The sequence below is a fragment of the Dendrobates tinctorius genome, unplaced genomic scaffold (assembly GCF_039654945.1).
Source record: "Dendrobates tinctorius isolate UK_male_01 unplaced genomic scaffold, ASM3965494v1 ptg000035l, whole genome shotgun sequence".
Taxonomy (NCBI): Eukaryota; Metazoa; Chordata; class Amphibia; order Anura; family Dendrobatidae; genus Dendrobates; species Dendrobates tinctorius.
In genome coordinates, this window is record NW_027361703.1 from 55,143,790 (window position 1) to 55,170,577 (window position 26,788).

General features: G+C 44.2%; 1 protein-coding gene across 3 annotated transcripts in view; it reads right to left on the reverse strand.

Moving 5' to 3' along the window:
* Positions 1-26,788, reverse strand: part of TBC1D22A (TBC1 domain family member 22A) — a 792,012-nt gene that overhangs the window by 541,240 nt on the left and 223,984 nt on the right. For all 3 annotated transcript variants that reach the window (XM_073573492.1, XM_073573494.1, XM_073573493.1), the window contains exon 8: positions 4,537-4,651. In XM_073573492.1, coding sequence (XP_073429593.1) covers positions 4,537-4,651 — 115 coding nt within the window. The remainder of the gene's footprint in view (positions 1-4,536; positions 4,652-26,788) is intronic.

Below are 26,788 nucleotides of genomic sequence, written 5' to 3' on the forward strand. Positions count from 1 at the left end.
CATTGAAGACAGAATCGTTGCTGAGGGCGCTATTTTCTGGGCTTATAATTTTTTATATTGGAGAGATCCTCCAGGAGAAAAAAATAAAATCTTTTTTTTTTTTTTGAGATTTATAAGGGGAATGTGAATGCTGTTATTAGCTTCACCATGATATAGCTTGGATCTACATGATTATAAGTCCTGCATATAAAACTAAACATTCATGCTACCTCAGCCATGATTTGTGTCAGTTACTTACTGATTCTTTATCCTTTACTATACCCTGATTAAATATTGCTCTACCAATCTACCTTGTCAGGTTTGAATTGTCCATGCCTTTTGTGATTTTTATGGTGTTTTTAACTTGTATCTTCTGTCTGTCAGGCATTGGTGTCTAATAAAGCCTTTTTATACACATATTTCAGCTGTGTGTGCACTGTTTCTTGCGTTTATATCCTTGTCTCCTTTTCCATAGTATTTAGACGCATAGTAGCACCCGGTTAATTTATAGTCCTATATTAAGTGTGGTGCCCACCTTTCATTCCACTTCACTTAGGGGTGAAAGATGGCTACGACCTAGGGTTGGCGCACTAAGGGAAATGATCAGAGATTTGTGTACCTTGTTTGTTAGGTATTGTGGTTAGTCATGTGCAAGATCTGTTTAGTAATTACTCTATGTAATGCTGTTGTAATGGTGCTGTGATACCACAATTTCCCTTGGGATCAATAAAGTGTATCGGATACCATTTTTTTTTTTAGGGACCGCATCACATTTGAAGCACCTTTGAGAGGTCGATAAGTCAGAAAATACCCAAAAGTGACAACATTCTAAAAACTGACCACATTCAAGAAGTTTATTAACCCTTCAGGTGCTTCACGGGAATTAATGGAATGTGAAAAGAAAACAAACTTTTTCACAATTTTCCTTTAGACCAATTTTTTTTTTTTTAGTTTCACAAGCGTAATAGGAGAAAATGGATGCCAAGATTTGTTGTGTAATTTCTCCTGAGCATGCCAATACCCTATATATGGGGAAAACCACTGTTTGGGCACACAGCAGGGCCTGGAAGGAACGTCATTTGACTTTTTGAATGTAAAATTTGCTTAGATTATTAGCAGATGCAATGACATGTTTTTAGAGCCCCCACAAGTGACATCATTTTGGAAACTAGACGGAACTTATCTAGATGTGTGATGAACACCTTGAACCTCCCCCTCCCTCAATTTCTCTTGATTACACAGATACCCCATATGTGGTTGAAAATAGGTATTAGACCTACTGGTAATGATGTTTCCAGGAATCCATCCTGACAGCACCATGGGGGATGTCCTCCTCATCCTTACAGGGACAGGAAAGCACACGAGAGGTTAAAAGGTCCCGCCCCACCCCATTTCCCTCAGTGATTTAACAAGTACCACAGCGTGGATAATGCAAGTAACACTTTAATGATACAATCAAATTACAGCATATGACATAACAAACAGGGAGGGAACTACCCGTGCTTTCAGGATTGACTCCTGGAAACATCATTACCGGTAGGTCTAATACCTATTTTCCAGGACGTCTACCTTACAGCACCATGGAGAGTACCAAAGCACCTGCTCAGGGTGGGATTACCGCCTGGAGAACCTCTCTCCCAAATGTGGTCTGTTGACCAGATAGCACATCAAGCTTGTAGTGCTTGCAGAATGTATTAAATCTGGCCCAGGTTGCTGCTCTTCAGATTTGATCAACCGAGGCGCCCGCCCGTTCGGCCCACGAGGCCGATACTGCCCTTGTAGAGTGGGCCTTTTAAGTATCTGGCGGGTTGGCGCCTTTTGGCTTGGTAGGCATCTGAGATTACTGAAGTAATCCATCTTGCGATGGATACCTTAGAGGCTTTTTTCCCCTTATTTTTACCGCAAAAAAGGACAAACAGGTTTGGGTCAATTCGCCAACTGTTGGTGGCCTCTAAATAGTCTATAACCGCGCGCCTCACATCCAGTGAGTGAAGACGCTGTTCTTTTTCATTACAGGGATTGTCACAGAAGGATGGTAACACTATCCCCTGATTTATAATTTGGCCAGAGGCTACTTTTGGAATAAATGCCGGATCTAATCTCAAGATTATACGATCTTCTCTGATCTGGAGATATGGGTCTCTGTTGGACAGGGCCTGGATTTCCCCTATTCTCTTGGCCGTGGTAATGGCTACAAGGAAGGCCGTTGTGCGAGTGAGAGTTGAGATAGTCATCTCTTCCCTGGGGACGTAGGGATCTCTACATAGGAATCTGAGTACCAGGACAAGGTCCCAAGGCGGGGTGAGCTGCCTAATTGTGGGGCGAAGATGTTGCGTGGCCCTTATGAATCTTACTACCCAAGGATGAGAAGCTAAAGGGTAATCAAAGAAGGAGCTCAAGGCCGAAATCTGGACCTTTAAAGTGCTAGGCTTAAGGCCTTTATTAAACCCTGACTGTAGAAAGTTTAGGATACTAGGGAGGTCGGGGATACCCGCCGCAAGATCGGACCTGCCACCAGACAGAATCTCTTCCATATTTTCCAGTAGATTACGGATGTCACAGGTTTCCTACTGGCCTGTAGGGTAGATATAACCTGATCTGACAAGCCTTTTGCCTTCAGGATGTCCCTTTCAGGATCCAAGCCGAGAGGGGGATTCTTGCTGGATTCGATGGCGGATCGGGCCCTGGTGGATGACGTCTTTCTTCAGAGGTAGCTCGACTGGGTTTTCCACTGCCATGGCTCCTAGTAGGGGAAACCAGCTTCTCCTTGGCCAGTATGGAACGACCATTATCACCTTTGCCCGCTGCTCGCGGATCTTCCTCAGTACCGCCAGTATCGTCCTGCTCCTGGTCTTTGGGACAGAGGGACTCCCCACCGGGAAGTTTCGGCCAGGGCGTCTTGACAGGGGGAAGGTTTGGACTGGCCGCCCGATCCCCCTGGGCCCTCCGGTAAGTTTCTGCAGCTCCTCTCGCGTGTCCCTCCATGCAGGGACAGGAAAAACACTGAGGGAAATGGGGTGGGATGGGACCTTTTAACGTGCTTTCCTGTCCCTGTAAGGAGGAGGAGGACGTCCTCCATGGTGCTGTCAGGTGGACGTCCTGGAAAACTACTTTTGGAGGAACAATGCAAAGCCCAGAAGGGAAGGAGCGACATATTGAAGTTCAGATTTAGCAGGATTGGTTTGAGGGTTCCATGTCACAAGGGAAGAGCCCCTGAATTGCCAGCCCAAAACCCCCAAAACCCCCATAAGTGACCCCATTTTACAAACCAAACCTCTCAATGAATTCATCTAAGGGTGCAATAACCATATTTGACACCACAGGTGGGTCACAGAATTTTATACCATTGGACAGTGAAGAAAAAATAATTGTATTTTTACCACCAAGATTTTGTGTTAGCCTCAAATTTTACATTTACACACAGGTAAGTGGGTAAAAAAAAATTGTACCAAAATTTGTTTTAAACCCACAAAACTAGGAAAGACAAGCTCGAGAAAGGAAAGCGTCTCCTTGTGGGATGGAGTACGTTGTAACTCTTAACTATGGCAGTGCTCAAATGTATATGAGCTGAAAGGACCATCTGTGTGGGAATACAATATTGTAATATATTTGTGCTATAGAATGTCTTGTCATTGTCTGCCATCATGGACATGATTTGACAAATATAAAGGAGTATTTAAAAAATATTTCAAATGCGCACCAGTTTGTGCATGAAATGGCACTTTCTATATACACATACATACGAGTAAGTACTGAAAATAATGAGGTCACTTATTGGTTGGTGAAATAAACACATATGAGAAAAATGTTGCAATTAGTCAGTCAACTACTTGTTTATTATCAAATATTATTGCCAAAATCATTTAATCTATGCTTGCTGTAATAAGATAATGATGCTTGATTAATATACAAATGCCCATGTGAAATATGATTATATGGGATTAAAAAAGTGTACAATTCAAAACAACCAGCAGCACACAAAACCACCATACCTGTCTGTAGAGCTCGGAAACTTCACACAGCTAAGTGACTTTCCAGATAACAAGTGCAACACAACAGACTGTGAAGACTTCAGAAAATCCAGGTACAGAGCTAAACGGGCGGCACTACGAATCTGGTAAAAACTCTCCTTTATTCAAAGTTATGACATGGATGCGGGTCACCATGTGCACGACGGCCGTTTCACATACAGCCTAGGTTTCCCGTTGTAGCGTAGGCTGTATGCGCAACAGCCGTCGTCCACACAGTGACCCGCTTCCCCTGCATGCATGTCATACTTTGCTTGAACAAAGGAAAGTTTTTACCTGATACAGAGTGCCACCCATTCATCTATGTACCTGGATAGGTTAAAAAAATACCTAGGTACGGTTCAACTTTTCTCCACCAATTATAAATTCTTTGTCACTGAATTATCTTTCATTACAGCACCTGCCATTCCTATTTCTGATGGTAGGGCATCCTACAGACTGACTGCGCTAACTGTAGAGAACCCTTTCCTATTTAGCTGCAAAGAATATAGAACTTTTACAAATGCAACATGTTTTTGCAGTAACTTACCAACATAATCCCCAATAAATACCACAAAAAAGGGTGTGACAAGGTCATTTATCCCTTGAACGTATCCACTGGCTGGATGTCGAATTGCCCATATAAACAAAATCCTTTCAAAGATCTGCAAAATAAAAAAAAAATCAACTTAGATTACTCAGATTTAGAGAAGTACAGTCATGGCCAAAAGTTTTGAGAATGACACAAATATTATATTTTCACATGATCTGCTGCCCTCTGGTTTTTATGTGCGTTTGTCAGATGTTTTTATCACATACACAAATATAATTGCAATCATATTATGAGTAGCAAAAGGTTATATTGACAGTTAGAATGAGTTAATGCAGCAAGTCAATATTTGCAGTGTTGACCCTTCTTCTTCAGGACCTCTGCAATTCTCCCTGGCATGCTCTCAATCAACTTCTGGATCAAATCCTGACTGATAGCAGTCCATTCTTGCAAAATCAATGCTTTTATTTTGTCTGAATTTGAAGGTTTTTGTTTGTCCACCCGTCTCTTGATGATTGACCACAAGTTCTCAATGGGATTTAGATCTGGGGAGTTTCCAGTCCATGGTCCCAAAATCTCTATGTTTTGTTCCCTGAGCAATTTAGTTATCACCTTTGCTTTATGGCAAGGTGCTCCATCATGTTGAAAAAGGCATTGTTGATCGCCGAACTGCTCTTGGACGGTTGGGAGAAGTTGCTCTTGGAGGACATTCTGGTACCATTCTTTATTCATGGCTGTATTTTAGGCAAGACTGAGAGAGAGCCCATTCCCTTGGCTGAGAAGCAACCCCACACATGAATGGTTTCAGGATGCTTGACAGTTGGCATGAGACAAGACTGGTGGTAGCGCTCACCTGGTCTTCTCCGAATAAGCCGTTTTCCAGATGTCCCAAACAATCGAAAAGGGGATTCATCAGAGAAAATTACTTTACCCCAGTCCTCAGCAGTCCACTCCCTGTACCTCTTGCAGAATATCAGTCTGTCCATGATGTTTTTCCTGGAGAGAAGTGGCTTCTTTGCTGCCCTCCTTGAGACCAGGAATTGCTCCAAGAGTCTCCGCCTCACAGCGCATGCAGATGCACCCACACCTGCCTGCTGCCATTCCTGAGCAAGCTCTGCACTGCTGGTAGCCCGATCCTGCAGCTGAAACACTTTTAAGAGACGGTCCTGGCGCTTGCTGGTCTTTCTTGGGCGCCCTGGAGCCTTTTTGGCAACAAGGGAACCTCTCTCCTTGAAGTTCTTGATGATGCGATAGATTGTTGACTGAGGTGTAATCTTTCTAGCTGCGATACTCTTCCCTGTTAGGCCATTTTTGTGCAGTGCAATGATGACTGCACATGTTTCTTTAGAGATAACCATGGGTAACAGAAGAGAAACAATGATGCCAAGCACCAGCCTCCTTTTAAAGTGTCCAGTGGTGTCATTCTTACTTAATCATGACAGATTGATCTCCAGCCCTGTCCTCATCAACACCCACACCTGTGTTAATGAAGCAATCACTGAAACGATGTTAGCTGGTCCTTTTAAGGCAGGGCTGCAATGATTTTGAAATGTGTTTTGGGGGATAAAGTTAATTTTCTAGGCAAATATTGACTTTGCAAGTAATTGCTGTTAAGCTGATCACGCTTTATAACATTCTGGAGTATATGCAAATTGCCATTAGAAAAAATGAAGCAGTAGACTTTGTAAAAATTAATATTTGTGTCATTCTCAAAACTTTTGGCCATGACTGTATGGTTATAATCAGAAGACATTAATACAAAGCTCACATTTTATCACTAAGGCCTGTTTCACACATCCGTTTTTCCCCATCAGTCAAAATCCGCCGTTTTGCAAAAAAAACGAATCCGCCATTTTTCTTGGCGGAACCCGTTTTTTCCCCCATTGACTTGTATTAACGGCGGATGGTCATCCGTTCGATCCGTTTTTTTACGGATCGGCCAAGATTTTGCCGTCCACTGGGCGGACAGGACGGACAATGGAACGTTTTTGACCCGGCCGGATCCGCATATTCTATTGCGCATGCCCGGGAGAAATGCCTGTGTTGGAAGTTTAACCCTAAACTCAGTTCTGGCGCCTGAAAAAAATTCTCTCTCTCTCGGGCAGCGGTTCCTTTAAAATTCTTCCTTCGCCGGATCCGATAAAACAACGGTCCGGTGCCAAACGTTGTGGTCAGTACAGGAACGGATCCGTTGTCCGCCATTTTAGCGGATTTTAACTGACGGAAAAAACTGATGTGTGAAACAGGCCTAAAAGAATGTTGTTGCAAATGTTGTTGAATTGCTAATAAAAAAAACCCATAAAAGAAAAAACAACAGACCAGCCTTAAAAATAGCTGTTGTCTGTGGTTTTCTTTTTGGGTATTCTTTCATACAGTGGCAGACACAGGTGGAAGAGGGCCTCTGTGCAGGACCTGATGATTCGAAGATGAAAGTGGTCCCCCTTACATCTGCACAAATGATATGTCCGCCCCTCTTTTCATATCCATTTTTGAGACACAAAGAAATATGGTAGATCTGCAGCAGATAAGAGAGGATTTTTCTCTAAACGGCAGCAAACAGACCAGTAATTGACTGTTTTGACTGTTCGCTGCAATTAGGGTCTATGCCTTACTTGTAATATTTGGGGAAGCTGTTGTTGAGTGCTCATTTACATTGATAATGCCCTCATACAGATCAACCCTATCCATTCACTTGAAATGTCACTATAGTATTTTATTTTTAACATAGGTTTCCAAACTGGACAACTCTTCTTCATCCCTTCTCCCCCCCGGGGTGATTATCCGGTTTCATTTTTTCATCCCATTCTTCCAAGAACCATAACTTTTTATTTTTCCATCCGCATAACTGCATGAGGGCTTGATTTTTGCAGGATGGGTTATGCTTTTAATGGACAACATTAGTGTTATCGGGTGATGCACTGGAAAGCAGGGAACAAAATTCCAAGTGCGGTGAAATTTCAAAAAAGTTCAATTCCGCAATTGTTTTGGGTTTTATATACCATGTTTACTATATAGTAAAACTGACCTGACAATATGATTTCAGGCCAGTACAAGTGAACAGATACCAAACATGTATTTTGTTTTTCTTTATTTAAATGATGAAAAAAATTCTGTGATTTGCACGAAAAAAAAATATTTTGTTGTTATTTTCAGAGACCCGTCATATTCAATTTTTGAGATATAGGGCTTGAGGGCTTATTTTTTGCACCCTGAGCTGACGTTTTTACGCATATCATTTTGAGGTAAATAAAAGGTTTTGATTACCTCTTCTCTCATTTTATTGTAATGTTGTAATGGCGTTTAGGGTTTTTTCATTACACAGCTTACCCATTGTATTCATTTATATTATATTTTGCTAGATCATACTTTTACAAATGCAGCAATGCCAAATGTGTTTTTTGTTGCTTTTTATTGCTTTATTTTTAATGGAGCAACAGGGGGTCAATTGACTTAATTTTTTTTTTTTTCATATTTTTAAAAACTTTTTTTTCACACTTTTTAAAGCACTCAAAGGGAACCTGTCAGAAGGATTGTGCTTAGTAACCTACACACAGTGTCAGGTCAGCACAGTTATACTAAATAAAATGATACCTTGGTAGATTACATTTGTCTTGTGATTGTTCTTTAAACCCTTAACCTCCAAGGGTGGTTTGCACGTTCATGACCGGGCCAATTTTTACAATTCTGACCATTGTCCCTTTAGGAGGTAATAACTCTGAAACGCTTCCATGGATCCCAGTGATTCAGATATTGTTTTCTCGTGACATATTGTACTTCATGATAGTGGTAAAATTTCATTCAAATAACTTGCGTTTATTTGAGAAAAAGACGGAAATTTGGCGAAAATGTTGAAAATTTCGCAATTTTCCAACTTTGAATTTTTATGCCCTTAAATCACAGAGTTATGGCACACAAAAAACTTAAATAACATTTCACATATGTTTACATCAGCACAATTTGTGAACCAAAAATTTTTTTTCTTAGGAAGTTATAAGGGTTAAAAGTTGACCAGCAATTTCTCATTTTTGCAACACCAATTTATTTTTACGGACCACATCACATTTGAAGACATTTTGAGGGGTCAATATATTATAGAAAATACCCAAAACTGACACCATTCTAAAAACTGCACCCCACAAGGTGCTCAAAACCACATTCAAGAAGTTTATTAACCCTTCAGGTGCTTCACAGGAATTTTTTGAATGTTTAAAAAAAATAAACATTTAACTTTGCTTCACAAAAAAAATACTTCAGGTTCAAATTTTTTTTATTTTTACCAAGGGTAACAGGAGAATTTGGACCCCAAAAGTTGTTATCCAATTTGTCCTGAGTACACTGATACCCCATATGTGGGAGAAAACTACTGTATGGGCACACGTCGGGGCTCGGAAGGGAAGTAATGACGTTTTGGAATGCAGACTTTGATGGAATGGTCTGCGGGTGTCATGTTGCCTTTGGAGAGCCCCTGATGTACCTAAACAATGGAAACCCCCCCACACAAGTGACCCCATTTTGGAAGTTAAACCCGAACTTATCTAGATGTGTGGTGAGCACTTTGAACCCCCAAGTGCTTCACAGAAGTTTATAACGCCCAGCCGTGAAAATAAAAAAAAAATATTTTTTCCACAAACAATGATCTTTTAGTCCCCAATTTTTTTTATTTCCCAAGGGTAACAGGAGAAATAGGACCCCAAAAGTATTTGTCCAATTTGTCCTGAGTAGGCTGATACCCCATATGTGGGGGTAAAACACAGAGCTTGGAAGGGAAGGAGCACCATTTGACTTTTTCAACGCAGAATTGGCTGGAATTGAGATCAGACGCCATATTGCGTTTGGAGAGCACCTGATGTGCCCAAACAGTGGGAACCCCCCAATTCTAACTCCAACCCTAACCCCAACACACCCCTAACCCTAATCTCAGCCCTAACCCTAATGGGAAAATGGAAATAAATTTTTTTAATTTTATTATTTTTCCCTAACTAAGGGGGTGATAAAGGGGGGTTTGATTTACTATTTATGGTGGGTTTTTATGTTTGGCAGCTGTCATACGCTAAAAGACGCTTTTTATTGTAAAAATAGTTTTTGCATCACCACATTTTGAGAGCTATAATTTTTCCATATTTTGACCCACCGAGTCATGTGAGGTCTTATTTTTTGCGGGACGAGTTGACGTTTTTATTGTTACCATTTTCGGGCACGTGACATTTTTTGATCGCTTTTTATTCCAATTTTTTGGACGTAGACTGAACAAAAACCAGCATTTCAAGAATTTCTTTTGGGGGGTGCGTTTACACCGTTCCACGTGCGGTAAAATTGATAAGGCGGTTTTATTCTTCGGGTCAGTACGGTTACAGCGGTACCTCATTTATGTCTTTTTTTTATGTTTTGGCGCTTTTATGCAATGAAAACTATTTTATATAAAAAATAATTATTTTTGCATCGCTTTATTCTGCGAGCTATACCTTTTTTATTTTTTCGCTGATGAAGCTGTGTGGTGGCTCTTTTTTTGTGGGACAAGATGACGTTTTCAGCGGTACCATGGTTATTTATATCCCTCTTTTGATCGCGCGTTATTGCATTTTTTGTTCGGCGGTATGATAATAAAGCATTATTTTTTTATTTGCTTTTTATTTTTTAAGGGGTTCGCTAAGGGGGTCAACTAATGGGAGTTTTATAGGGCAGGTCGTTATGGACGCGGCGATACCAAATATGTGTACTTTTGTTTGTTTTTTTATTTTCAAAAAATTTATTAGGGAATTTTTTTTTTTTTTTAATTTATTTAGCGATTTTTTATAAATTATTTTTACACTTTTTTTATTTGTTTTTTAACTTTATTACAATGTCCCAGGGGGGACATAACTGTCACAGATTGCTGTGACAGATCAGCGATCTGTCACAGGCAGTGCAAAAGGCTTCCCCGTGCCTGCGCTTTGCAGGCATGAGGATGCCGGGCTCCCTGCAGGCCCCCGCCGCCATTTTGGATCAGGGGACTTGCAGGGAAGGAGGCCCCCGCGGCAGCGCTGCACATAGTGCTGCTGCGGGGGTCTTAGGGAAGCACGGAGGGAGCCCCCTCCCTCCCGAATGCTTCCCTAAACCCCCAGTACAATGCGATCGTGTTTGATCGCAGTGTGCCAGAGTTTAACGTGTCCGGGGCGGTCCGTGACCGCCCCTGACACATAGTGCCGGATGTCAGCTGTGATAATCAGCTGACACCCGGCCGCGATCAGCAGCGCTCACCACGTGAGCGCCTCTGATCGCTATGAAGTACTATCCCGTCTCTGGGTATTAAGTCCTAGGGCACATGGACGGGATAGTACGTCATATGGCAGAAAGGGGTTAATCTTTACTTTGTGGTAATGAGATTCTCGTGCCCTAAGGTGTGGTTAGGGTATGTGGTGCTCTGATTAGCTATTCATAATGCAGACTGCTGACATGTCACTGATCCCTCACTGACCTGCCCCTTAGTTTGCATAATGAAAATCTGTATATACTGTAGTGCCCAAATTCTCAAACCATATGTAACGCAGCGGGGTTGGTGCAGTGTGACAGACAAGCAGAAACCAAAGGAGAGTTCACAGCAAACATGTTTAAAGGCCAAACAACTCACACAGTGCACAGCAGACGGTATCCTCTGGATGGCAGCCTGGGCGTCACAACAGTTTGTACACGAGACCGGTTGCCGAGGGCGACTGCACCACCATATCACACTGCAGGATGCCAGGCATTTGCCGCTCTTGGCTCTGTGTTACCTCATATAGGCTGGATGTGGCAGAGCCACCTGCTCTGCTACTTGCAAATAAACACCGACACACGCAAACCCTCTATTGCAGGGTTTCTAACAGAAATCTGTGGCCATGGGCCACTTGTAAGATCTGGCTTGGAGGAAGCAGACTGCCCCATTACCATCTTGTAGTCCACTTCAAAAATAAAAGCCCTTACCGGGTTTTCCTGAACATTGCCTTGGCCAAATAACTTGACCATGTCCACACTTATTTTTACTTTGCCTTGTGACTCACAGGCGTCCCGCTTTAAATACAGGGCACTTCAGCGGGTCTAATAGGACTCAGTCCGTATTCTGGGGAAAACATACCGAACCTCGCATATGATACCCCCCTGACTACCTCACAATATTTAAAAAAAAAAAAAAAAAAGCTTCTACAGGCAGATGCCAGCCGTGGCACCTGCTCTGCAGCAAAATCACATTTTGTGTGCCAGTAATCCCTTTTATTCAGGTCATTCAGCAAGGGGGAAAAAAATCAATTTGAAAATGGTGCCCGCCGAGCCTGCCCAGTAGCTATCGGTGTCTATAGCTGTGATCCGATAGCTGCTACTGCGCATGCGCCGACGCAACATCTTACTGGAGAAGAAAATAAAAAAATCCTCCTCCAAGATGGAGGAGAAATTTTTTTTTTAAGTATATAAATATATTAATTATGTAAACTAGGGGGCAGGTCAGTGAGGGATCAGTTACCTGTCAGCAGTCTGCATTTTATCTAATCAGAGCACCACATACACCAGTCCCGCCTCAGGGCACAAGAATCTCATTAGCACAAAACTGAAAATAAAGATTAAAGAACAATCACAAGATGGATTTTATCAACCAAGGTATCAATTTAATCAGTATAACTGCACTGACCTGACCCTGTGTGTAGGTTACTATGCACAATCCTGCTGACAAGTTCCCTTTAATAGTCTTTTTTAGGGACTTGAAGCTGTTATCGTCTGATTGCTTGTGCTATACATAACAATGAATTAGCACTGTTAAGTAATTGCCTTTTTTCTACATTTTCTGGTAACCACTGAGCAGCATGTGCTGCAGTGCATATGCAGACAGTGCACAGAAGGAGGGAATGTAACTGTTTTCTTGTAAACATATTCTGAACATACCAAATAGAATAAAAGAGGAACTGATCAATGAATTGAAGCCCCCTACAGTGCAGACTCAGACTATGTTCTACATAAACTGACAGTGCAGTTCAGCCGCAGCCAAGACAACGCTCAAGCTTTATCACTTAACTTATTTTTTCCACTTGAAGAATTATCATAGGCATCTAAAATGATTTCTCACCTTCAAATGTAATATTGAGCTAAATATGCTAAGTCACAACAATTTCAAAATAAACTGCATATTCCTATGCATTATTCATAAAACTATATTTATGTTTTTATGTCTAGTTTTCCGTGGTGTGTGAAAACGAGATAACACTTTCTTTCTGTATTACATATTTGAAAGTGTCCTCTGACTTGCTGGGGTATTTCATATTTGAAAGATACTGTAATGAACCACTCAGACCGATTTGCATTAGTTTTCTAGTTGAAATGACAGGTCAGTACAACACCGGTTCCATAGGAAAATGCAAACAAGTGACAATAACATTAAAAAGGAAAAAAGAAAGATCAATTCCATACACATTCTAGTGGAGTTCTCATACTGTTTCATCCAGTCTTATTTATAAGCAACATAACCTAAGACTAGATAGCCCAAAACGTTCCAGATCTATCAATATTTCTAGCCGTGACCCCAGCGCCCAGTCAGTTCTTGTGGTGGTAATGGTGGTTTCCGAAAGGAGCCACTCCTTGGCTGGGTCCTTCTCTGGAGGAAGATCTGGCTAGTCCCGTGTTTGAGACTCTTAAATGAGGCTCCACGGACTCTATTTGCATATTCGTATTTCCCAGGGAGCAATGCACCTAGGATTTCACTGACCGACCGCTTTGCCGGCTGCCGCAGTGTTTTCTTTGACTGGTCTCCCTGAGGTCAGTGATTGTTTCGTGATGTTGGTCTACTAGGCATTGCTCCCACCTAGCCAGAATCCTACTCCATACTGATGAGGGGCAACACCCCGAAACAGCTGTCTGTGGATGGATACCTGGCCTTGGTATTTCCCTTGTCATATCTGTAAACTCGTAAAGAGCTGGATATTGACTTAAAGGGCCACTTAATATGGTGGAAATGGTGGTTTCCGAAAGGAGCCACTCCTTGGCTGGGTCCTTCTCTGGAGGAAGATCTGGCTAGTCCCGTGTTTGAGACTCTTAAATGAGGACTCTTAAATCCACGGACTCTATTTGCATATTCGTATTTCCCAGGGAGCAATGCACCTAGGATTTCACTGATTGAGCGCCTTTGCCGGCTGCCTCAGTGTTTTCTTTGACTGGTCTCCCTGAGGTCAGTGATTGTTTCGTGATGTCAGTCAGTTCTTGTGTCACTATCCCCACCTACATACGGATTGAACATGAAAAAGAAGTCAGATCAGCTGCAGCCTGGACTTCCTCTTCACATTCAATCCGTACGTAGGTGGAATCAGTGACACAAGAACTGAATGGGCGCTGGGGTCTCGTGTCACAGCACTGCATGAGAGCCCCAGGGAGAGTAAATGTCGACACTGCGGGCATGGCGCCAGGATGAGAGGACAGTACAAGTTTTCTATTTTATCGGGGACAAACAGTTCAATACGGGATTTTCCTAGTAGTGGACAACACCTTTAACATAATATTTTGCTCAAAAAGTGGTACATTTTTAAGACTATCCCTTGCTGGGTGCCACATAAAAAGTGTTTTAATTACATAATTGTCATGCAGGTCAGTTTTTTGGCACAAATTCAAACAGAATTCTAGCACAAATTACCATCAATAGCTTTGTTTCAGATCATTTTTTTTTTAAATCAGATAATTTTTTATTAACGAAATTCAAACAAACAGAGAACAAAGTCCAGACGTTACAATGTCCAATAAGGTCACATTTTCAATTACAGCGCATCCCCTCCCTCCCCCCTTATAGAAAAACAGCAACATATACTCAGAAGTACGTCCTCCTTTCGGGATCATCGTCTCTCCACCCACGGTGTCCACAATGAATTGAACATTTTTTCACTTTTTCTTTTGGCATAAATACCTTTTTTCCATATTTACAATAAAGTCTGATTGCCTGATAAATTCTTGTATTGTCGGCGGTTCTTCGTTTATCCAGTGCCTGGCTATTAATTTACGTGCAATGTATAACAACCTAGCTATCGACAATCTGAACTTATTTTGAATCTGAATCGCATCCACATAACCCAAAATACAAACCACAGGATCCCTCTCAATTCTACAGTCATACACTCCCTCTATAGTGTTAATAACCGCTGTCCAGTATGGAGCACTGTGACAACATGTGTAAGATCCCGGCCCCATCAGCCTGACAACAAGTGCATCCAGAAGTGTCTCAGTCCTGCCTTAAATAGTCTTTCAGGTGTCCTATATACTCTATGGAGCACATATATTTGTGAGAGTCTACCTGGCTCAGTGACAATTGGGGTATATATTCCATAATCCCCTCCCACTTATCCTCTTTTATCGGCCCCAATTCGTCTTCCCACTTCTCTTTAGCCTTAATCGGGTAATTCGTTAAAAAGGTGTGCATTAAGTCCTTATAAATACCTGACCTAACTCCTTTTGCTCCCCTATCTCTACACACATAGTCCACCAATATGTCTCTTTGGACCCGCATAGAAACGGTCTTACTCTGCGCTATGTAAGCATGACAGAGCTGTCTATACTGGAACCCACAGATCTCAGATAACTCATATTCCCCCTGTAGTTTTTCAAAAGTAACTAGTCCTTGCAAGACCTGTAATTGGGGCATGTATTGAATTCCTTTCCTCGTCCAGCTTTTTAGTTCCCCCATTTTGTCAAACTCCGGCAGTTTTTCATTTTGCCATATAGGGGAATAATTCATCAGGGCCTCCACTCCCCTAATCCTTTTAATCTCCTTCTACACCTTGTGTACCAGGGCCAGAGTGGGGCATGACAGTCCCAGTTTCCTAAAACTACCTGCCTCTCAGTCCTTGAACCATTGAGTCTCTCCCCAGCACCTGAGTCAATATCCGCCACATCGAACCCCTGCCTTCTATCTCTCTCCATCCCCTCAGCTGTTGGCCCTGAGCGGCTAAATAATAAATCCACGGGCTCGGGAGTGCCAGCCCCTGCCTCATCTTTGGGCCTCTGTAATATTTCCATTCTAATCCTCGGTTGTTTTTTTTCCCCACACAAGAGCCCTAAATATAGAAATGATTGTACGAAACCACTGGTTAGGTAACCATATGGGGGCATTGTGCAGCACGTACAACACCTGGATACCATTTTAGACCTGTTTCACACTTCCGTTTTTGACCATCAGTCCAAATCCGCCGTTTTGCAAAAAAAAACAGATCCGCCATTTTGTTTGGCGGATCCGTTTTTTTCCGCATTGATTTGCATTACCGGCTGATCTTGACGGATGGTCATCCGCTGGATCCGTTTTTTTGCGGATCCGTCAATTTTTTTGCGTCCGCCATCATGCCTGGACGGACCATGCACCTTTTTTTTGCTGCAGGATCTGCATTTTATAGTGCGCATGCCCGGAGGAATGAAGTCAGTCGGAAATTTAACCCTGAAATCATTTCTGGCGAACAGAAAAAATTCTCTCTCTCCCCGGGCTGCGGTTCCTTTAAAATTCTTCATTCATTGGATCCGTCAAAAAAAAAAAAAAAAACGGTCCGGTGGCATCCGTTCACATCAGTTAGCAACGGATCCGCTTTCCGCCATTTTGGCGGATTTTGACTGAAACAAAAAACTGAAGTGTGAAACAGGCATTAATCAGATTTTTCCTTCCTACCACTGATAGACGTAATCTACAGCACACTCCCACTTTGCTTCTGAACTTGCCCAATAGCGGGATCAGATTTAAGTCTGTATAACTCGAGAGGGGCAGAGATATCTGAATGCCCAGGTACTTGAACTGCCATACAACCGCCAGCCACTACCATCCCTCTCTATCCTAAGATCTTCACCACTACCATCCACAGCTAGAGTTTTGGATATCTCCCAATTGATTTCCCGGCCCGACATAGCCCCAAATTTCCCAATGATGCTCATCGCACCCCGCAAGGACTCATCAGCTATTTTTTCCTCTATAGGTCCATATTTAAACCCCCTGACCGTGGCTGCCTTTCTAACTGTCTGTGCCAGGGGCTCCACCGGCAATGCAAAAAGCAGCGGAGACAGTGGACACCCCAGTCTAGTCCCCCTATGAAGAGCGAATTGTCTGGATATCTGGCCATTAACCCTGACCCTAGCAGTTGGGGATGTGTTTAACAGCCGTACCCATGATATGAAGGTTGGTCCAAATCCCAAGCACTCCAACACCTTCCAAAGATAACTCCATTCGATACTATTGAATGCTTTATGCGCATCCAATGATACTACTACTCTACGACCCCTGTTATCCGACGGCAGCTGGAGGTTAAGGTAGAGTCTACGTATGTTTATCGCTGTAGACCTATTCGACATAAAGCCAGATTTGTCGGGGTGGACAAGGTCTTGCACCACACTTGTTAATCGGTTGGCCATAATTTTGGCCAGAATTTTTACATCCACCGTCAGCAACGAAATGGGTCTGTAGGACTCTGCCAACTTCAGGTCTCTACCTTCCTTAGGCTAGTTTCACACTAGCGTTTTGAGGCGCAGCGCATGCTCGCCATGAAGCTCTGCCCCTGCCGTGCCGCCTCAGGTCAGCTCCACTTATGGGCGCATGATGCTGCATGCGACCTGCATATCCCCATCTTTAGCATTGGGTACGCAGGCCATGTGCAGGTATGCTTTGGCCGGCACATGTGTTCTTTTGACGGAGCGCCGGCTGCACCAAAATGCAATAGGATGCGTTTGGCGCAGGTCGGCGCACCGTCAAAAGGATGCATGCGCCGGCAAAAGCATACCTGTGCACGGCCTGCGAACCCAATGCTAAAGATAGGTTACGCAGGTCCCATGCAGCATCATGCGCCCATAGGCGGAGATGACCAGAGGAGGCGCAGCAGGGGGCGGAGCTTCACGGCAAGCGTGCGCTGCACCTCAAAACACTAGTGTGAAACTAGCCTTAGGGATCACCACTACCACAGCCTCCCTCATGGACAACGGCAGTGCACCACACTCCAAAGCCTCCTCAAAGACCTCCTTTAGTCTAGCTGCTACCATCTCAACCAGCTGTTTATAGATCTCGCCCGTAAGTCCGTCAGCCACCGGAGCCCTATTATTTGTCATAGACAATATAGCTATTTAAACCTCCTCTTGTGTTACAGGTTCTTCCAATCTCCTCCTATCACTCTCTACAAATCTAGGGAGTCCCGCCACCCCAAGAAACCCCTTCCATCTCTGCAGATGAGGCTCATGACTTAGAAGTATATAGCTGCTCGTAAAATCGATGAAAAACTTCCAGTATATCATCTGTATCCACCACCTCCATCCCCTCATCAGTTTTCAGCTTGTATACAAATGAGGATTCCCTCTGTGCTGCCGCCACTACTGATAGCAAATGCCCCACCCTTTCTCCCTCATCGTAGAATTTTGGCTTCTGGAAAGCTCTTTTCCTCTCTACTCTCTTTATATATAGTTCATTGACTTCCTCCTGAGCTTCCTTGAGCCTGTTCTGACTCTCCACTGATGGGTTCACTATCCGTTCCCTTTCCGCCCTTTCTGAAGCTTCCATCACTGCCCTGTCTTCCGATCTAGTTTTAGACTTGCATCTAGAAATAACTCGAAACAGACGACCCCTCAAATATGACTTCATGGCATCCCACACCATTCGCCTGTCAGCACTACCTTCATTAATCTGCCAATATTTGTCTGACTCCCCCTTTATTGCTTCCATATTAATAAGTTCCAGCCATAGTGGATGAAGCCTCCACCCACTCCCCTGTCTTTTAATAAGCAACTCCAGAGGCTTATGGTCTGAGATCACTCTCGTTAGATATTCCACTCCAGCCTCTAGCGCGGTACCACCAGTGGAACGCCAGCGCACCACACAAACACACACTGTATACGCCGTATGCACCACACACACACTGTATGCGCCGTACGCAAAACACACACTGTATACACAGTGCACAGCCTCTTGCACGGTACCACCAGCGGAACACCGTCGCAAACACGCCGCTGTCAGGATCAGCAGAATGATTCACTGACCGCCGCCATCTTTGTACAGGAGGAGCGCATGCACAGTTTTAATGTGACCGCCACTATCCGAAATCTGCGCAGGCGCAGAGAATCATTCGGCTGATCCCGGCAGCAGATGCGTGACGTGTCTACAGGCAGAGGAAACTGATCACATTAAAGGGGTTTTCCCAAGAACGAAAGTTCATTTTAAAAATTGTCTTTGTCTGATCGTGTACGGCGAATACCACATCTCTTAGGCAGGGGAGGAAGCAAAAGACTATACTGACATTACAGCAGGGGATCCCTGACTGTTTTTAAACAATACTTTACCTCACAAAATGTATCCACTGCGAGCTCATGCTGTAATGTCAGTATTGTCTTTTGCTTCCTCCCCTGCCCTGGAGCTGTGGGGAGACAGCTCAAACGAGAGAACACATGAGGGAAGAAGACAGCACAGTGGTGGAGAGAAAGAGCAGACAAGGGGGAGAGCAAATGGGGTACACAAGTCATAGAAGAGATGACATGAGAGGAGAAGACAGCAGATGGGGGAGAAAAAAAAGCACACAGGGGTGAGAGACAGAGCACAGGGGGGGACAGCTCAAATGGGACAGCACATGAGGGGCGAACACAGCACAGGAAGGAAAGAGACAGCAGACAAGAGGGATAGCACATGGGGTAGACAGATCAAAGAAGAGAGGACAGATGGGAGAAGTCGGCACATGGGGAAAGAGAGAGTGGATAGGTGGATGAGCCACATGGGGGGAAAGATTCTCAACGCAGCAAAGCCTGCCCCATCGTGACATTACTGCCCTCCCGATGCGATAGCATCGGCCCTCCATCTAGTAAATGTATATGTATATATACAGTTGTGCTCAAAAGTTTACATACCCCAGCATAATTTTTGCCTTCTTGGCCTTTTTTTTCTTTCCAAAGAATATGAAAGTTAGCAAAACTTTTTCTCCACTCATGCTTAGTGGTTGGGTGAACCCATTTATTGTCAAACTACTGTGTTTTCTCTTTTTAAATAATTATGACAACTCAACATATACAAATGACCCTGATCAAAAGATTCCAGGGGGTTATTGTGGCCTGATAACATGCACAGAAGTTGACACAAATGGGATTTAATGGCTACTAAAGGTAATATCCTCACCTGTGACAAATGCCGGGAAAATTGTTCAGGACGCAAAGAAAAACTCACAAATAACATCAGCTGAAACACTGGACTCTCTAAAAACAGCTGTGAAAAAGATCCACTAAGGATCGAAACGCATAGCTGATTCAGTGCCCGACATACATCCATTTGCATATGGAGAGAAAGCTGTGTATGGAAATTTATATCTACATTTTGGAATAAAAATTTATCCTGGAAGCTGGAACTTTTCTTCTTTCCTGTCTACAAATTGACACGCTAAAGGCCTACTTTTACCTCAGTCGAGATGACGCCCAGGAGTGCGCCAAGCTAAAAGGCGAGATCCTTGCCCGACTGGTGGTTAATGCCTACGTGAGAGCCCATTGGGTGTTTTAATGGACTTTTGTGGAGGCCCAGCCCGCCCAGTCTCAGGTGTATGACTTACTGAAACCTGTGAAAAGGTGGCTCCAACCTGAGACTTTGACTCCGGCCCAGATGGTGGAGAGGGTGGTGGTCGACTGGCTTGCGAGAGCTTTGCCAGCAGCCATACAGCGTTGGGTGGGGCAAGGGCACCCGGGCACTCTGAACCAGGTGGTGGGTCTGATTCAGTGGTACATTGCCATGACTCCACTACGGCGTCACATCGGGCCCCACCAACCCAGGAGCCTGGGAAAAGTCCACGACCCTCTACTGGGGCCAGTCATGACCGAAACCGCAGAGAGGGGGTAATCCGAAGGGAGAGTGACAGCAGACATATGCCCCCTAAATCGGCCCCAAGGTCCAGTTGTGCCGAAGCTATTACAGTGCCTTGCGAAAGTATTCAGCCCCCTGGAACTTTTCAACCTTTTCCCACATATCATGCTTCAAACAAAAGATACCAAATGTAATTTTTTGGTGAAGAATCAACAAGTGGGACACAATTGTGAAGTTGAACGAAGTTTAATGGTTATTTTAATTTTTTGTGGAAATTCAAAAACTGAAAAGTGGGGCATGCAATATTATTCGGCCCCTTTAGCTTAATACTTTGTTGCGCCACCTTTTGCTGTGATTACAGCTGCAAGTTGCTTGGGGTATGTCTCTATCAGTTTTGTACATTGAGAGACTGAAATTCTTGCCCAGGGCCCCGGACATGTGGCTGCCAACTGCCCAACGACAGCTGAACCCATGGACTGCGGGTAAACTCGCTGTGTGTATGTATGCCCAGCCAGTCTGCACCGACACTATAGGCATTCCCAGAAGCGAACCACAACTGTGCCAGGTACTCGTCAACGGGTACCAAACGGATGCTCTCCTCCACTCGGGGAGCTTAGTGACTCTGGTTCATGGGTTCCTTGTTGACGGGGACAACTCCAATGGACGGAAAGTGGGGTGGTATGCATACATGGGAAAGTCCTAGAGTAACCGACGTCAGAGGTTATGTTTTCCACCTCGTGTAGACAAATAAGACATGTGGTGGGAGTGGTAAAGATTCTTCCATATGGGACTATATTGGGAAAAGACTTGTCCTTACTCTGGTCCCTGTGGGAGACCAGAATTAACCCTCCCAAGGTAAATGCTATTCCGGGCATGGAACCCGAAAACCCCGAGTCAGGGATACCTGCGGTAGGGGTCGCCAACCTAGGGACAGAGTGTAACCCTGATAAGTTTCCTCTAGAAGTATTGGCCGAGGAGATTGAGGAGACCCCACCAATGCCCGCACTGGAAGTGTCGTCTGGTAAGTTCGCGACAGCTCAGTTCCAGGATCCTACTCTGACCTGGGCACGGGAAGGAGTAGTCGAGGTATATGGGGTGGCTCAGCAACCATGTGCAGAGACGGTGTTCCCATGTATGGCGATCAACCATGAGTTATTATATAGGGTTGATAAAATCAGGGAAGAGGCTGTAGAATAACTGGTAGTGGCCCATTCCCACTGTCAGGCGGTGCTCGACATGGCTCACACCCATAGGCGAGGAGGGCACTTGGGGGCCAAAAACACGAAGAAGCGCATACTGTTGCATTTTTTGGCCTGGGGTCTACGCTGAGGACCAGAGTTACTGTGTACAGAGTGCCAACTATCCTCACCCACTGCAAACTACCGAAGTCCATTGATGCCTCTGCCCATTATAGAGGTACCTTTTGAGCGGATTGCGATGCATCTGGTAGGGCCAATAGTAATATCCTCCCGGGGCCACCAACACATTAGAAGTAGTAAACTACGCCACCCGGTATAAGGAGGCAATTCCGCTTCGGCACACCTCGGCTAAGCTTATCGACTGGGAGTTTTCTGCCCTGTTCTGTAGCCTTGGGCTACCGAAGGAGATCCTCACTGATCAGGGGACTCCTTTCATGTCCAATGTGATGAAGGAACTTGTGCAGGCTCCTAGAGATAAAGCAGTTGCGCACGTCGCTGTACCACCCTCAGACCGACGGACTAGCCGAGTGCTTCAACAAAACCCTCAAATCCATGTTGAAGAAGGTAGTCTCCAAGGATGGAAGGGATTGGGACTTGTTGTTGCCCTACTTGATGTTCACCATCCCGAGGTACCGCAGGCTTCCACAGGTTTTTCACCCTTTGCGCTACTGTATGGCAGGCATCCTAGTGGTCTGCTGGACGTAGCCAGAGAGACATGGGAGCAGGAACCTATGCCACATCAGAGTGTCATTGAGCATGTGACCAATATTCAGGATGGAATTACAGATGTCTTGCCTTTTGTAAAACAGCATTTGGTGGGAGCTCAGGAAGCAAAGGGCTGCGTATATAAAAAAAAAAAAAAAAAAAAAAAAAAGGCCACGGCCTGCTCCTTTAAAGCAGGAGATTGGGTGTTGGTTTTGGTGCCCACCACCGAAAGCAAGCTTATGGCCAAGTGGCAAGGGCCATATGAAGTTCAGGAAAAAGTGGGGGGAAGTAAACTACCAAGTTTACCAGCCCAGGAAAAGGAAACCAGAACAGTTGTATCACGTTAATTTGTTGAAAGCATGGAAGGACCGGGAGTGTAAGCTTATGGAGGTGATTCCCGACATGTCATCTGGGGACCCTCGGATGTCGGACCGAACAGAGGCCAAAGGAGAGGTAAAGATAGGAGACACCCTCACGAAACAGCAGCGGCGAGAGGTGCGGAAATTGGTACAGAAGAATACGGATGCATTTTCAGGATTACCTGGTCGTACATCTGTCATCCAGCATGACATTGTCAGAGAGTCTCACGTAAGGGTACGAATGAAACTGTACCATGTGCCCGAGGCTCAGAGACAAGACATCACAAGTGAGGTAAAACAAATGCTTCAACTTGGAGTAATCAAGGAATCCCAGAGATTGGGCTAGCCCAATTGTGCTAATCCCAAAGCCGGACAGATCATTACGATTCTGTAATGACTTCCGTAAATTAAATGAAGTCTCAAAGTTCAACCTGTACACAATGCCCTGCTTGGACGAGCGGATAGTGACTGGGTCAGGCCCAGTACTTTACCACGCTAGATCTGACCAAGGGATATTCGCAGGTGCCTCTTAAGGAGTCTGCATAGGAATAGACCGCCTTCATAACACCGGAGGGTCTCTAACATTATGTCATCCTGCCCTTTGGACTACATTGGGCCCCAGCCACGTTCCAGAGGCTGATGGACATAGTGCTGGAGCACCATCGGAAGCAAGCATCCGCGTACTTGGAAGACATCATCATCTTTAGTACTGAATGGCATACCCACTTGTCCCAGGTGAAAGCGGTAGTAGGTTCGCTCAGAATCGCGGGCTTAACGGCGAATCCCAAGAAATGTGCAGTAGGGCTCGAGGAAGCCCGGTACTTGTGATATGTGATCGGCGGTGGGGTTAGCAAAGGCCAAATAAAATCGAGGCTATTCATAACTGGCCCAACTTGTTACCACCAAACAGGTGTGAGCATTTCTAGGCATTGTGGGGTATTACCGGAGGTTTATACGTGGTTTTTCAGGGAGAGCAACACCCCTAACCAATCTCATCAAGGGAAAGAATCGGTCATGGTTCGGTGGAACTCCCAGGCGGAGGAAGCGTACCAATCCAAGAAGGTGGTGCTGGGCAGACAGCCTGTCCTCATTACCTCCAACTTCCAGAAACGCTTCACCGTACAGACAGATGACTTTAGGAGCGGTCTTGTCGCAGGAGGTGAACGGTGAGAAACACACAGTCACCTAAGTAGGAAACTCGCCCCGGCTGAGAAAAATTATAGCGTAGTAGAGAAGGAGCGCCTTGCCATTAAGTGGGCCTTGGAGTCACTACGCTATTATTTATTCATTATTATTTTTTTGCTTGGTGACAGATCATTCACCCTTGGTATGGATGAGGAATGATCAGGTCACCAGATGGTTTCAATCAATGCAGAATTTTAATTTCACAGCTGAACATCGGGCGGGGAAATCAAAAGGAAATGCGGATGCCCTGTCACGGGCCCCCTGTATGATGACAAGTGTTCAACCCCACAAATTTGAACAGAAGGGGGAATATGTGAGGCAGTGAGGGGGATCATATGCAAGGGTCGATATGTATCCCTCAGTATGTGGACAGAGTCCTAATGGACCCGGTGGAGTGTCTTGTATTCCCACCAGGATGCCTGTGAGTCACAAAGCAAAGTAAAAGCAAGCGTGGACCAGGTCAAGCTATTAGGTCAAGGCAATGTCCAGGAAAACCTGGTAAGGGCTTTCCTTTTTGAAGTTAACTACAGGATGGTATTGGGGCATTCTGCTTCCTCCAAGCCGAGTCTCACAAGTGGCCCATGGCCACAGATTTCAGTTAAAAATTATATTCCAGATTCCAGTTAAAAACCCTGCAATAGAGGGTTTGGGTATGTCAGTGTTTGTTTGCAAGTAGCAGAACAGGTGGCTCTGCAGTGTCCAGCCTGTGTGAGGTAACAGTGCCCAGAGCAGCGAATGCCTGGCACACCGCAGCGTGACACGGTGGTGCAGTCGCCCACGGCAACAGGTCTCCTGTACGGACTGTTATGACCCCCCTCGGCTGCGATCCGGAGAATACCATGTGCTGTGCACTGCGAGAGGTTTTGGACATTAAACACGTTTGCTGTGAACTTTCCTGTGGTCCCTGCCTCTGTCACACTGCACCAACCCCGCTGCACTACAAGTGGCCATCTCAGTCTCCTGACCTCAATATCATTGAGCCACTCTGGGGAGATCTCAAATGATGAGTTCATTCTAGACAGCCCAGGAATTTACAGGAACTGGAGGCTTTTTGTCAACAGTGGGCAGCTTTTCCATCAGAGAAAATAAAGAACTTCATCCACAACTAATACAAATGACTTCAAGCAGTTATTGATGTAAGAGGGGGCAATACACTGTATTAAGAAATTTAGTATGTGAACTTTTGATCAGGGTCGTTTGGATGTTTTGGGTTGTCATTATAATTTGGCTAAGTGCACACGCAGCAGAAAATTTCTGCTAGAAAACCTGACTCCCTTTCCAGAAACCACGCTTTTTATTGCTGCGAGTTTTTTGCACTTTTTTTTCCGCGCGTTTTCAAAACGCATTGAACTAGCCAGAAACTAATGAGCATGCTGCGTTTTTTACCGCGATGCGGTTATTTGCGGTAAAAAACGCATCAATGTGCACAAAAAGTGCAAAATGCATGGAAATGACTGGGAAGCTTATTTTTAGCGGTTTTTATAGGGAAAACCGCTAAAAAAACGCTGTGTGTGAACACAGCCTAAAAAGAAAAAACACAGTAGACAACAAATGGCTTCACCCAACCACTAACCATGAGAGGAGAAAAAGTTTTGGTGTTATCTTTCATATTCTCTGAAAAAAAGACAAAAATTCTGCTGGGATATGTAAACTTTTTTATATATATATATATATATATATATATATATATATATATATATATATATATATATACATACACACACACACACACACACACATAGTTAAGCCGTGTTTATCTAAACAAAAAACCCAAACGATATTCAAGTCTGAGGGTCAAGTTGCACAAGGCTACCATGTTCACTGGAGTGCATAAATTCCATCCAGTAGAACCATATTTTTAAGACCACATACAGGTGCTTCTCACAAAATTAGATCGTCAAAAAGTTAATTTATTTCAGTTCTTCAATGCAAAAAGGGATACTCATTATATATAGTCATTACAGAGTGATCCATATTGATGATTATGGCCAATGAAAACCCAAAGTCATTATCTCAGTTATTTAGAATACTTCATAACACCAGCCTGAAAACTGATTTTAAAATCCGAAACATGGGCCTATTGAAAAGTATGTTCAGTAAATGCACCCAATACTTGCTCGGGGTTCCTTTTGCATCAATTACTGCATTAATGCTGGGTGGCATGGAGGCGATCAGCCTGTGGCACTGCTAACATGTTATGGAAGCCCAGGTTGCTTTGACAGTAGCCTTCAGCTCACCAGCATTGTTGGGTCTGGTGTCTCTCATCTTCCTCTTGAACATACCCCATAGATTCTCTATGGGGTTAAGATCAGGCCAGTTTACTGGTCAATCAATAACAGTGACTCTGTTGTTTTTAAATCAGTATTTGTAATTTTGGCAGTGTGGATAGGTGCCAAGTCCTGATGGAGAATGAAATTTCCAACTCCAAAAAGCTTGTCGGCAGAAGGAAGCATGAAGTGCTCTAAAATTTCCTGGTAGAAGGCTGCGCCGACTTTGGTCTTGATAAAACACAGTGGACCTATTTCAGCAGATGACAAGTCTCCCCAAAACATCACTGATTGTGAAGAACTTCACACTAGATCTCAAGCAGCTTTGATTGTGTGCCTCTCCACTCTTCCTACAGACTCTGGGACCTTGATTTCCAAATGGAATGCAAAATTTACTTTCATCTGAAAACAGCACATTGGACCACTGAGCAACAGTCCAGGTCTTTTTCTCCTTGGCCAAGGTAAGACGCGTCTGGCGTTGTTTATTGGTCATGAGTGGCTTGATACAAGAAATGCCACACTTGTAGCTGATGTCCTGGATGCGTTTGTGAGTGGTGGCTCTTAAAGCAATGACTCCAGCAGCAGTCCACTCCTTGTGAATCTCACCCAAATCATTGAATGGCCTTTTCTGAACAATCATTTCAAGACTGCGGTTATCCCGGCTGCTTGTGCACCTTTTTCTACCACACTTTTGCTTTCCTTTCAACTTTCCACTAATATGCTTGGATACAGCACTCTGAACAGCCAGCTTCTATAGCAATGACATTT